Source organism: Punica granatum, chromosome 1 (assembly GCF_007655135.1).
Source record: "Punica granatum isolate Tunisia-2019 chromosome 1, ASM765513v2, whole genome shotgun sequence".
NCBI classification, from domain to species: Eukaryota; Viridiplantae; Streptophyta; class Magnoliopsida; order Myrtales; family Lythraceae; genus Punica; species Punica granatum.
The window spans coordinates 50906337-50918593 of NC_045127.1; the positions used below are offsets into that span (position 1 = coordinate 50906337).

General features: G+C 39.3%; 1 protein-coding gene across 2 annotated transcripts; it reads right to left on the reverse strand.

The window, feature by feature from the left end:
- Nucleotides 1-6358: 6358 nt before the first annotated feature.
- On the reverse strand, nucleotides 6359-11261 carry LOC116195042 (trihelix transcription factor GTL1). 2 transcript variants are annotated; one of them, XM_031524014.1, is made up of 3 exons: nucleotides 10244-11261; nucleotides 7789-9346; nucleotides 6359-7454 (listed from the first exon to the last, which is right to left on the reverse strand). In XM_031524014.1, the coding sequence occupies exons 1-3, from the start codon at nucleotides 10642-10644 to the stop codon at nucleotides 7443-7445; spliced, it is 1971 nt and encodes a 656-aa protein (XP_031379874.1). In that variant the 5' UTR covers nucleotides 10645-11261; the 3' UTR covers nucleotides 6359-7442. The 2 variants fall into 2 exon arrangements, with proteins under 2 accessions (XP_031379874.1, XP_031379865.1); XM_031524005.1 differs by having other exon boundaries at nucleotides 6359-7458; nucleotides 10244-11256.
- Between the last annotated feature and the right edge of the window lie 996 nt (nucleotides 11262-12257).

Sequence of the window (12257 nt, forward strand, 5' to 3'; positions counted from 1 at the left end):
CCTTGATTTTTTGATCTCTAAAGTTACCTCGAGTTTTTGATCTCTAATGCCTTACTCGAAAAGAACACATTATAGGAAATGCATGCAGTTTCACCCTAAGTAACATTCTTCATCCCGCAACATTTGGAATTTAGAAGTGTTATAGGCTTTGATTAATTAGTCAAGTTCGAGTTGGATCAGTTCATTAAGAGATATAATTCCTTTTTTTTTTTTTGCCAAAGATTTTCTCCATTCACGAGATTTTGACTCGAGACCTTGCTTGAGGAGACATACGTGAAATCACTTGAGACATACGTCAAATCACTTGAATCAAGATCCACGTTGGTTAGTAACATTTTCTTTCTATGGGTTTTCACTAAAATGAGTGAAGAGGGGTTAATCCATTGCTTGAGGAGTGATTTAAGGGTTTGCATTGAATAATGAATTGATTAATTACTAGATTAAGGATACCAGGGTGTGACGTGGCATTTAATGTCCCCCCCCCCCCCCCCCCCCCCCCCCCCAACCTTTTATGGCAAGCTAAGCTATATATCTCATCTCATCTCCACTATTCTATTCTATTGTCTGCTCTGCCCTGATAATCCCGTGATTTACAAGCAAACACCACCACACCATGACCAGATCATCAACATTATTATCAATCAATCGTGGGTCAATTATTCATTCACCTCAGATGCAACCCAAGAAAAAATAAATTCCATTTTTAAATTTCCTAGTGGGACGTTTTTTTGGTGTGTACCCTGGTATCAAGAAGTCCAATGTGGTCTGACTAATTCAGTCGGGAGATCGATCATTAAATATTATTCTTCCTCTCAACAAGTACCCTTCCCGTAGTGGGATGTTTTAAATTGGCTAATCAGTGGGCAAATCGTTACTTCAAATCCCGAATAGCACGTAAATAAACCGTATTATCAGACGCATATATATGCCAGATGCACCGCACCATTACTATCATGCCCGCGGTATTGATTTACATGGGCAAAGTAAAAATTTTCTCGAACATGTCTTTTCTTAATTTCATGTTGAGACCTAACTGATTTTTCTGTTGCATATATATATATATATATATGTATGTATGTATATGTCAACCAGGCAAATATTGAAGAATTATGGGACAGAGCAGGCATCAGGTACGTGTATATATATATATATATATATATATAAATATATATATATGTGAATGTTGTCTTCAGTCGCTGTAATGACCCAAAATTAAAGAAGCTGTGGGCACAAAATAGTTTGTCTTTTCGGCAATCAACTGCAAATTGGGACGGAATTTCAATCACAGATTTTATGCTCATGGGAACACCTCTGCGTGTGTTTAGTTGGGAATGCCAATCTACTACTTTCGGTTCGTGCACGATTCCCTATCGATGAAAACGTATCGGTATAATATATACAGTCCGCGTGAGCGGGTACATAATTTTCGGTCGATAAGAGACGACGGTAATGTCTTCCTTTAGAATAATTATTAGGTTATTTGCTCTACGTTTCTTCGTAGTATAATAATATATACTACAGGTATGTAAGTGATAATATAAGCACATCAAAGCAAGAAAAGAATCTTGAAATAGTAATCGGTATTCTATTGAGAAATGGTGGTTGATTGATTATACTCCATACGAAAAATATGGTGAAACTCGCACATAATTCATATTCAATGCCGATATAAATTATATGACTACTTAATATATTCGTTTTTTTTTAAAATACATTCTAATATCTTTCACTTTTCTTAAAGTGTCATTTTTAACATCTTGTCTTTAAAAAAAATTACTATACACTAATATAATCTATTAAAAACTCGTATACACTAATCTGCAGTAGAGATAGCGACGCGAAGGGTCATCACGTGGGCCTATTCCTATCTTAATTATATAAGTTATTAGTCTTTGTGATTTTTTTTTCTGGTTATGGTTTAGGACATTATAGCAAGAAAAGGACTTTACACATGCACCCCCCATCTTCACCATTTTCTCAACCTCAAAGTTAGGAATAGTTGAGGTGTAGTGTAAGAAGGAATAACTAATCAAGAAGCACCTCTCTACGTACATATCTTATCAATAACTCCTTTTTTTTTATTAATTATTTGTAGCCAAAATTATGCGTACTTTGCTAGACCGGTTGAAACTCGGCCATCAAATGTTGTTCCTGGATTTTATAAATCTCATGGTTGAAATTGATCTATTCGAATAATTATTTAGACGACCATTATCCATTACAGTATACCTTTCATACTTCTCACCCTTTTCCTTTTTATCACTGTTCAATATAACAACAGATAAAAGAAAAAAGGGGTGCAGCCTGGGGCCATAAATAATTATGTGTAAAAAAGAGAAGTGGGAAGAAAAAAAAGCCATCAAGACATCAACCCATATTCCACTTCCTTCCCCATGTGCTGCCCCCAACAAAAATAAAAATTACCCAATTCGTAGTTTTGTTTTTGACAATTATTACTGATCCCAATTATTAAATTTATCATGTGATTAATTATCAGCATCATGGGACAGCAAAGAGAGGTAATCACATTCCTCACATGTAATGTACCCTAGCCATAGCTAGGTGTACATTGCATGCATGGAATAGAAATGATTAATTAGTGAATTAATTAAGAATTCTTTAACTAGAATTTGAGAAATTATCAAAAGAGATTTAAGAGGAAGGGAATACAATGGAAAAGCAAAAAATTAGAAGGGATAGAAAAATATAAAAGGGAGAGGGAGAGGGGGCACATGGTAGGGCAACCACTATTAGGAATTGATGGTGAGAGTGTGGTTTTTATTGCCCATATGGCTTTGCTAGTTGGCAAAAAGTTGATGGGAAGTGGAATCATGTGAGAGCTAGAGATAGAGAGAGAAAGCATATATAGATATAAATATGTAAATGTATCATTCAAAATGTATGTACGTATGTATATATACCTATATGGTATATACATGTTTTAATCCACACGAATATGCTAGCCTGCAAGTTGCTTGATATGTACATCTCAAACGGGCCGTAGAGTGCAAGTTGCAGGAAGTTACACCGGATGTGATATTCGAGTGGTATCGAGTCACATATGGAGAAGTTTTTTCGGAGAATTATTTAGGAGAAATGTATGATGACAAAAATATGCAAAGATTCTTATCAAAATCTTAATTAGAGATTTTAATGCATCTCATCGTTAGAATTATGCATAAATATTATAGTCAAATATTAAAACAGGTCCATCTGAATAAGGAGGCGAGTGAGAGCCTACAAAAAGGGCGTATCTCTATTACATTTTTTTTAAAAAAATTCATGTATTCTATTACAAGAGATAAAAATGCAATACTTTTTTATGGTAGCCTAATCTAATTAATAGAATTGGCTTAGCATGTTAAGGGAGACAAAGCATATGGTTTTGATTGAGGTGACTTATAAATTCCTAATTGAATAATTAACATTATCTTTAGGCTATTATTTGTTGCCATCGCAAATAAATTCATAAAAAAGGGGTTGTATTTCTAAGGCTATATATATACACATATTGGGTTAAATTCTAATGCTATTCATGCCAATTGCAACTGGAAAGTATATTGTCTAATACTCTTTAATTTTTCTTTCGAGGATGACTAAGAATTAGATACAGAAAATTTTGTTCGTTCTCTCTCTCTCTCTCTCTCTCTTTTTGATATAGAATTATATATATATATATATATATATATTACTTACAGCTGTGAATCCATACAAGAAAATGTATAGATAGGTCAGTTTATTTTATGTCCAAGGGGTCCACTAGGCACATGTATATGTATTGAAGTCGTGTTTTCAACGAATAGAATATATACCGCAGAATCGAATTAACCGCATTCTTTTAAATTTTTTACAAGTGAAATATATCTATCATGAACCGCTGTTCATATACCAAAACTAATTATTATAGGGTTTCAAATGGTCATTTTAGAATAGCCATCGTATTTCCCACATATTCTGAGTCAGACAGGTAGAATATCTTTTAGCTTTTATCTTTTCCCCCCCCCCCTAAATAACAGATTCTTCAAAGCATTAATTCATGGAGATTCATATGGTAAAGGGTTTAGTTGGTTGAAAATTGAAGATTAAATACGAACAATTATAAATATATGTAATTCATTGAATTAAGCTAGAATCTCTACAAGTTACATTTAATTTACGTTTCTGAATACATGTATATTTATTAACTTGACTGATCTAATTCATTTAGCTAACCATGTTTAGTTTGGTATTACGTAGTATAACAACATTTTCAAACTATATTAGTTAATTTGCCTACAGTTTCTCTTTCTCTCTAAGTAAACCTTTTTTTTTTTTGTTTTTGGTAGTTTTTGTATGATAAAATCTATGGAGCTAAGGGTTTGCCAAATATATATAGAATAACGAGGGTTGTCACATGACAAGTGAGGAGCGGACAGTCACATGTATCGAACTTTCGATATCAAGCTGATGCAACAAACTTCTTGTCAAAGGCCTACATATATTTGTTTATAACACATCTAGATAGAACAAATTTGAAGTTCCTTAGGTAAACTACGCTACTCCATCTATTACCCGAAAGAAAATTATAGAATTATGTACCTATTAGACATCAAAATTAATATAGGAGGATTAGGGTTATGCCGTTTAGATAGTTTCATATTAAGAACCTGCTACATTGTTTTTTTTTTTGGGGCTTTTAGCCTTTCAAATATTTTTAATTGATATTTATTCGATTAGTTCTATATATCTATTGGTTCTCTTAATAAATTAAAACTTTATGCAGACAAAAAATTGGGCATTCTCATCATTTTTTGAGTGCACATGCTGTTCTTTATGATCGGATCAGCCACATTACGTTAACCGAAGTTCCTGATCATGAATCAATTTGCACGCAGACATAACATTATTATGACAAAATTAGGTTCAGTCTAACCTCGATTAACTATTGTCCGGCGACGTTATAAATGTGTCGAGAGAGAACTTGGGGAGAGACGGGTTTGAAGGGGAAAACCCCTTTCCTATTATCGGTTAATAAGACAAATTCACTCCGAAGCCGTATCGACCTCATGCCTCTAGGTAAGTTATCGATTTTGTCACACGAGCATTTGTTCGAATCTAATACGTCTAATTAAGTTGTTTGGTCTGACAAACTTCATATATCGTATAATTTAAATATATATTTAAAATAAGCGGCAATGGTCACTAGAGGTATATCAAAAATGAAAGTGCGACTGATGGAAACGTACATACATGTTTTTTTTTTTTTAAGTAACGTATATACCATGTTATGTGTGAATTATATATATATGTGTGTGTGTGTGTGTGTGTGATGATTATTACATATAAATATATATTACATATTCCACATGAAATATGCTTTATATTACGTGTGAAAATCAACCATATGCGATCACAGACACATATCCACACACACTCCACACTTTAAGCAGAAGAAAGGAATCACCGCAACACATGCCTGCCTTGCCTTACATTAATTAACTCTCCTCGCTTGGGAAGCCCTGTCGTGTAAGATTCAGAAAGACACCTAACATAAAGTTCAAGTCATATATATATATATATATATATATATATATATATATATATAAACACATCGAAAAATCAATATAAATATATAATAAATAATACGAAGAATATAAAAAATTACAAAATACTTCTTTAAACATGGCCACATGATCCCAATCAATCTACTTAATTGGGTCTACATACACCAACCAACACGCAAGACGTGAAAAAAAAATTCTGTAATTAAAGTCCGACCGTTGGACGGGAACATGTATGCATCGACACCATCTCTATCAGACCACATGTCCTCGTTAATTGCAGTGGATCCGATCAGATGCTACTTAAACGTGTACGGCGAGAATTCGAGAAATTCCTAGATTAAGAAGAAAAAACATAATGAGAGCACGTACCATACTTTCAAGACTAGCAAAATCAAACTCTGATTAATGCATGGTCTCCATCAACTTAATTAGGATTATAAATTTATAATGGACTATACATACATATATATATATATGTATGTATGTATTATATAGGATTTTTTTGTTCATCATCATGAAAAGATCATGATAGCAACACGTATATAAAGTCCCTCCTTGTTCCTGATTGGTTTCTCATTCCTTATATATATCACACACACACACACACACACACACATAAACTACATGACTTTGACCTTTCTTACGTAAACTTCCCACTTTAGCTCTGTTCATTGAGAAAAGACACTTTTTTTTTGGTGGATTTTCTATAAACTATATATGTCAATGTAATTGGGTCCTCCTCCATTAATGGAGCTTAAGAACCATCTGAAAAATAGTAATTAGAAGGAGAGGATTAATTAAGAAGAGGGACCATATGCAGAATAATACTAATGATAATAATAATGAAAAGTGAGTGTATTACAGAGAGAGTTATTATACAATTTTTGAATAATAAATTGGAGAGGAAAAAAACACAGCAGCTTAATTCTTTCACTCAAAGAAATGAGAAGAAAATGGCAAAATGACACAAATAATTGACAGAAGCAAAAGAAAAATAATTAATTTGACCTTTTATTCTTCTTCTTCTTCCTGCTCTCTCTTCCAAATTAAACTTTGCTACCGGATCAGGCTCTCCCATGGAGCAGGCCAGATTCTTCTCCGCAGCCCGGGCGAAAGCTTTATTTCCTCTCTTGCCTAGTAAATGCAAATTCTCCCTCCAAAATTTGAAGTCCTTCTTCACCAATAAATCAATAAATCTATAGAAGGGCACCGGCAGAAAAAGTGTGTAATATGCTCGAAGATGTTTGGGAACGTATCGAAGAGAAGATGAAGATGATGAAACAGTGGGATTACGGTAGGGCGACCTTTTCAGACCGGAATCTATCAGATCAAATCAAATGAGTCGGAATTTGCATGACCGGGTCATGGGATTGGGAGGACTAAAAGAGGAAGGGAAATAAGTTCGAAGAGAAAAGGAATTAATTTGTGAAAAAGAAAGAACTGGGGGTTTATTATTTTTTGGGTTGGAATTTTCATTTTTTTTTTATGGGGATATAAATGGGGAAAATGTATCTTTTTATGAGGTATTGCACAGAAATGGTATGATATGGTACATTCTTTTCCATGTGGGTGGTGGGGCTCACTGAACCATTGCCATAAACGACGTCGCTGCTGGAGCCGCGCCGCTCCCCCCACCACTGGGGGGTCCTGCCGCGTTTTGTCTACTACCCTGCTGGAACTCTATCTTGTACGCCAGCTTACTTTCCTCTTCCGACTCCTCGTTCTCGTTCTCCTCCTCCTCCTCTTCCTCCTCCTCCTCGTCGTCCTCCTCCTCCTCCTCCTCCTCTTCCTCCATAATGTCCTCGGACCGACCGACCTCTCGCTGTCCGGCGAATAACTCTACGTGCTGTTGTTGCAGATTCAAGCTATGTTGATGGTCATTTCGCCCTATCGACTCTTTCACGGTGTCTTCTGGCTTCAATGTGAAAAAACAAATCAGCCCTTCCTCCTAGTCAATCCGTTAGTAATGATAGCTCTATGCTATATCGAAATATTTATGATGATGAGTTAAAAAAAAAAAAAAAGAAAAAATAACGGTTCAGCAAGCAAATTATTACATGTTACATGAAATTATATAATTAATTGAGTTGCAAAACAGGTTTAATTTGGGGAAACAATTAACTTGAGTAACTATGTGACTCGAATTCAAATAGCAGGCACGTTCGCCACTATTATTAGTATTATTATTGTTATTTTTGGATTATAATCACAATGAGAATGAGCATTGAGACCAAAAAATTGTTACCTCCTTTGCTTCTTCGATGTTGCCGGCTGCTTGTCCCGAGCTGCCTCCATCTTTAGGCTGATCTGGTTCAGCTGTCTGGCCAGTCGGTTGCAATTCCTGGCCACTGACTGGTGCATCAAGCTGATGTTGTACTTGCTGTGCCCCGTTTCCAGCACCTTCGACACTAGTGCCACCAATGCTTCCGCTACTGCTTCCGCCAAAGATCTTTTTCTGGTAAAGCGCATCGAGTTCGTGAAAGTAAGGGCAGGTTTTTGCGTCCTCGGGCCTCTTCTTGTTGCTCTCCTTTACCTTCTTGAAGTACTTGTTGATGTTCTCCCACTTCTCTTTACACCGCTTTGCGCTCCTTCTGTATCCCATACGTTGCATCCCGGCGGAGATCTCTTCCCAGAGCGGGCCCTTAGGCCCCGCCTCTTGGTACCTTGACTCGAGCCCACTCCTTAGCTTTATCAGCGCTAGGACTTCCGTCTTTGGCCACCTGGAGGACGGTGGTTCGCTGCTTCTGCCCCCACTATCTTGGACTCTCACCTGTTGCTCCGGAACAGCTGCCAGCACAACATCCGTTGAGATAACCGGCTGATGTCTGGCAGCTTCAACATTGACTGACTGAGCTTGACGTGGACGATCCGACGGTTGTTGTGACTTCTGCTGCTGCTGATATGACGGTAAGGGTTGCTGAGATGGCATTGGCACATGGACTGGCTGAGGCATTGGCACCATCGACGGCTGTGTAGGGGTAATGGATGTGATGGCAATGGCTGCCGGTGATGTGGTGGGCAACTGGATTGTTTGGCCAGTGACCTTTTGAAGGAAAGCCATGATTGAAGCGTCCCTGGATGCCGAGACTGCTCGCTCCTGGGCCATGATCTCGTGCTCCCGGGCCAACCTAGTCATCTCCTGCCGTCTCCATGCCTCCTCTCGAACCAACCTATCTTGCTCTCTCTTCTCGATAGCCTCCAGGAACCTCTGCTGCATAGCCTCTTGCTTTTGCATCACCTGTCTCATCAACCCCTCAAAGAACTCCATCATCCTCCGGCTGCTTCCACCTCCCCTCTTCCGTTTCCGGCTGCTCCCAGCCACATTGGATGGCTCACCCTCCAGATCACTTCCCTCAATGTCATCCTCATCATCCTCAGTCTCCGGAGAGGAAGATGAGCTGTCAGACGAAAAGTCCGGTCCCATCGGGCTAGCTGCAAATGGCCGTGCACCTCCCTCTGCCGTCAGGAATGGGTGGGAAGTCTGAGGCTGACCGGGCACCGGTGAGATTGAAGTGGTAGGGTGGAGGGGCCGAACGGAAGAGATGGGCATTGGGCTGCTGAATCCGATCCCGGGTGGGAAGCTAGTGGCTGTGGCAGCGGTTGTGGCAGCCATCGGGGGCGGTGGCAGCTGAGACGCCACCGACGTGTTATGAAGGGCTTCAAGCTCGGAGAAGAACTTGTAGGCCTTGCCGTCCTGGCGACCCGCGCGCCCTTCCTTCGTCCGCTTGTAGTACTTGTCGACGTTCTCGAACTTCTCCTTGCATTTCTTTGCACTCCTCTTGTAACCCAACTCCGCTAGCTTCCTGCAAACAACATTACAGCAACCGTCCGATGTCCTAATGAGTCCCCTCCGGTCCGATCATAAACATATAGACAACAAACATAATGACTGACTTAGTTACAAAAGAATTCATCTGTCTTTACAATAATTAGTGGAAAAGGAACGGTATGAGGACTGTTGATCCAACGTTCAATCCTTCTGCTTGAAAATGGCAACATCGGATAAACTGAGCCTATAGTAGAAGTGGAGGCTAACAGACAGAGAGATGCCACCAACAAAATAATACTAATAATAATAATAATAATAATAATAATAATAATATTCCATCTTTTTTTTTTTTGGGGCTAAGATATGGAAATTCGAAGAATTTAATCTCGGGATTTTCATGGGGTTTGCATTGAAACTCCAAAAATTTTGATGCCTTCAAGCATTTGGGAATTTTTTTTTTCCTTGGGTTTTTTGTTTTTGGGCATATTAAAATAAGGGAGGGGGTGGTGGTGGTGGTGGTGCGGTGCAAGGGGATTGGCTGGAGTTCATGCATTGGATCTGGGCCATGCCCCCCCCCCAAATTGAGAAAAATAAAATATTTAAATTTGATAAAGAAATTCAAACAAAATTAAAATAACCAAAATAAAATAAAAAAAATGAAAACAGGGAGAGAAGAAAAGGAAAAAAGATGCGCAGAGATGCCAACTCGTGAGTCGTGATGGAGATTGAAATGAAACCGTGTGCGTGCGGCCCAGAAAGGAGAGAGAAAAATGTTGCCGCTGCTGCTTCGAGCGATGATTCAAGCATTCCTCATTATGGCTGCTGAATTAGCTAGCGATCTCTATGCTTTTGCCGTTGTTGTTCGATGATGAGTCGTGACCGTGTGGAAAGATCACCTGATGTTCGCTTAGTTCGAGTTCCGGATTGTTACCTGGACACATCTTCCCAGAGCGGGCCCTTGACGGAGGCGTCGCGGAAGGCTGCATCCATTTCCGACCGAATCCTGAGGAGGGCGAGGGTTTCCTGCCGGGGCCACCTGTTGCCGCCGCCGCCCCCGCCGCCTCTATCCGCGTCGTCCCCAGCTGCGGCGGCGGTGGCGAGGGCGTCCATGTCCGAGTACCCTCCGGCGCCCCCGCTGCTGCCGGGCATGAACTCATCCAAGTTCCCGGTGGATGCGGGCGGCCTGCTGCTGATTGGGGAGGCCTCCTCCACCACCATCTGGCTGCTGTGCTGGGACTGGTCGGCCGCGGCGGAGGCGGAGGCGGAGGCGGAGGCAGAGGCGCCTCCCATGTGGGTGTACTGGTGGGAGTGGGATCCCCTTCCTTGCTGCATCACGCCGCGAATTTACCCTCTCCACCTCCGAATCAAGCAACAGAGCCCTCCGAAAGCGAAAGACAATGAATAAAACACACAGAGGAGTAGTCGTAGTCGAAGTCGTCCTCCTCCACCACCTCCACCTCCTCCTCCCGGCAGAGGCTGGATTTGGAGGGAGGAGGGGCACTGTTAAAGGGGCGTGAGATGAGAGAGAGAGGGGGAGGAAAAGGGAAGGAGAGACAGTACAGGGAGAGCTGAAAAAGATGATGGGTGCAGGAGGAAGAGAGAGAGAGAGAGAGAGGGAATTGTCCTATGAGTTAGTGCTGATTGGGGGTGGCTGTTAAGTTTCAGATTGGATTTGTTTTTACTAAAGAAAAGAAAATCTGATGAGAGGGAAAGCTAACAAAGCTTGAGCTTAAGCTAAAGCTTTAGGTTTTGCAGTAAAGGAAGAGAGAGAGAGAGAGAGAGAGAGAAAAGGGGTGGAAGCATAATCATGAAATGGCACTGCTCCTGCGGTCGGCACTGCAAAAAAAAAAGAAAAAATGAAAATGAAAATTGACGGAGTGAAAAGAAGAGAAAGAGAGGAAGAAGAAGAAGAAGAAGATGATAGAGAGAGAAAGACAGAGGAGAGAGATGAGCGAGGGATGAGGATTATGAGGATGATGATGATTGAGAGAGAGAGAGAGAGAGAGAGAAGGGGATGTGTGTGAATGAGTGCAATGATAAAACAAATGAGATGCTGGGTTGTCAGCGCGGCTACTTTGCTGCTAATTATTATTTGCCCCCTCCTCCCCATTTCTTTTCACTCCCCCCTCAATTTTATATTTATTATTGTTACTATAAAACAATTTCAAGAAAAAAATAATTTGATAAATTTACAAACATGAACCACACCCCCCCGCTCTCCCCTGAATTAAAAAAAAATAATAGTAATACAAAATTAATTGGAAAAAAAAGTACTATGCTAAACAAATAATAATTTGAAAAAACAACCCAGTGCAGTCGCTAAACTATCGTTATGGACAAACTTTTCGATCCGATGAGCCTAATATAAGAATGATTGATAGGGCGAAATAAAGAGACGCAAAATTCATGTTAATGAAAGTTGAACTTAGGACCTCTTGATTCCGGTCTACAATTTGTGCCACTGCAATAAAAATCCCTTCCTCCATCGTGGACGAATTTTACGTGTTAGGACAAACCAATATTGGACTGGTGCATTTGAATTTATTCTCCTCTCAATATATGTGCTCCTGAAGACCAATAGTGAGTTAGTTTAAGCGATTCGATGCTTATTTTATTTAAACAAGATCTCCAGTTCGAGTCTTATAAATGAAAAAAAAAATTACGTTGGGAGGATTTTACCCTAAGTTGAGCTGATTCGACTCAAATTGAATTAGTCATGATCAATTAGGCTTACGAATATCAAGACGCACATTTGAAAAAGAAAAAAATGTGCTTATCAGGATTTGAATTTACCTTCTCTTTCTTATGGGTTTATCCCGTTTCTTATTTAACTAACGGCTTGCTATGTAGTCCTATTAAAAGAAAAAAAAAAAGAAGAAAGAAAAAGGAAATTGGTTGAAGCAAGAGAAGCAGCAATTATTATATAGAAATAAAAGAAAAAGAAA

Coding starts and splice junctions, on each gene's coding strand:
- LOC116195042 (XM_031524005.1), bottom strand. CDS start 10,644: ATGCAGCAAGGAAGGGGATCCCACTCCCACCAGTACACCCACATGGGA. Junction 9,347..10,243: donor CTCTGGGAAGATGTGTCCAG/GTAACAATCCGG, acceptor TGTTGTTTGCAG/GAAGCTAGCGGAGTTGGGTT. Junction 7,459..7,788: donor ACATCGAAGAAGCAAAGGAG/GTAACAATTTTT, acceptor TTCACATTGAAG/CCAGAAGACACCGTGAAAGA.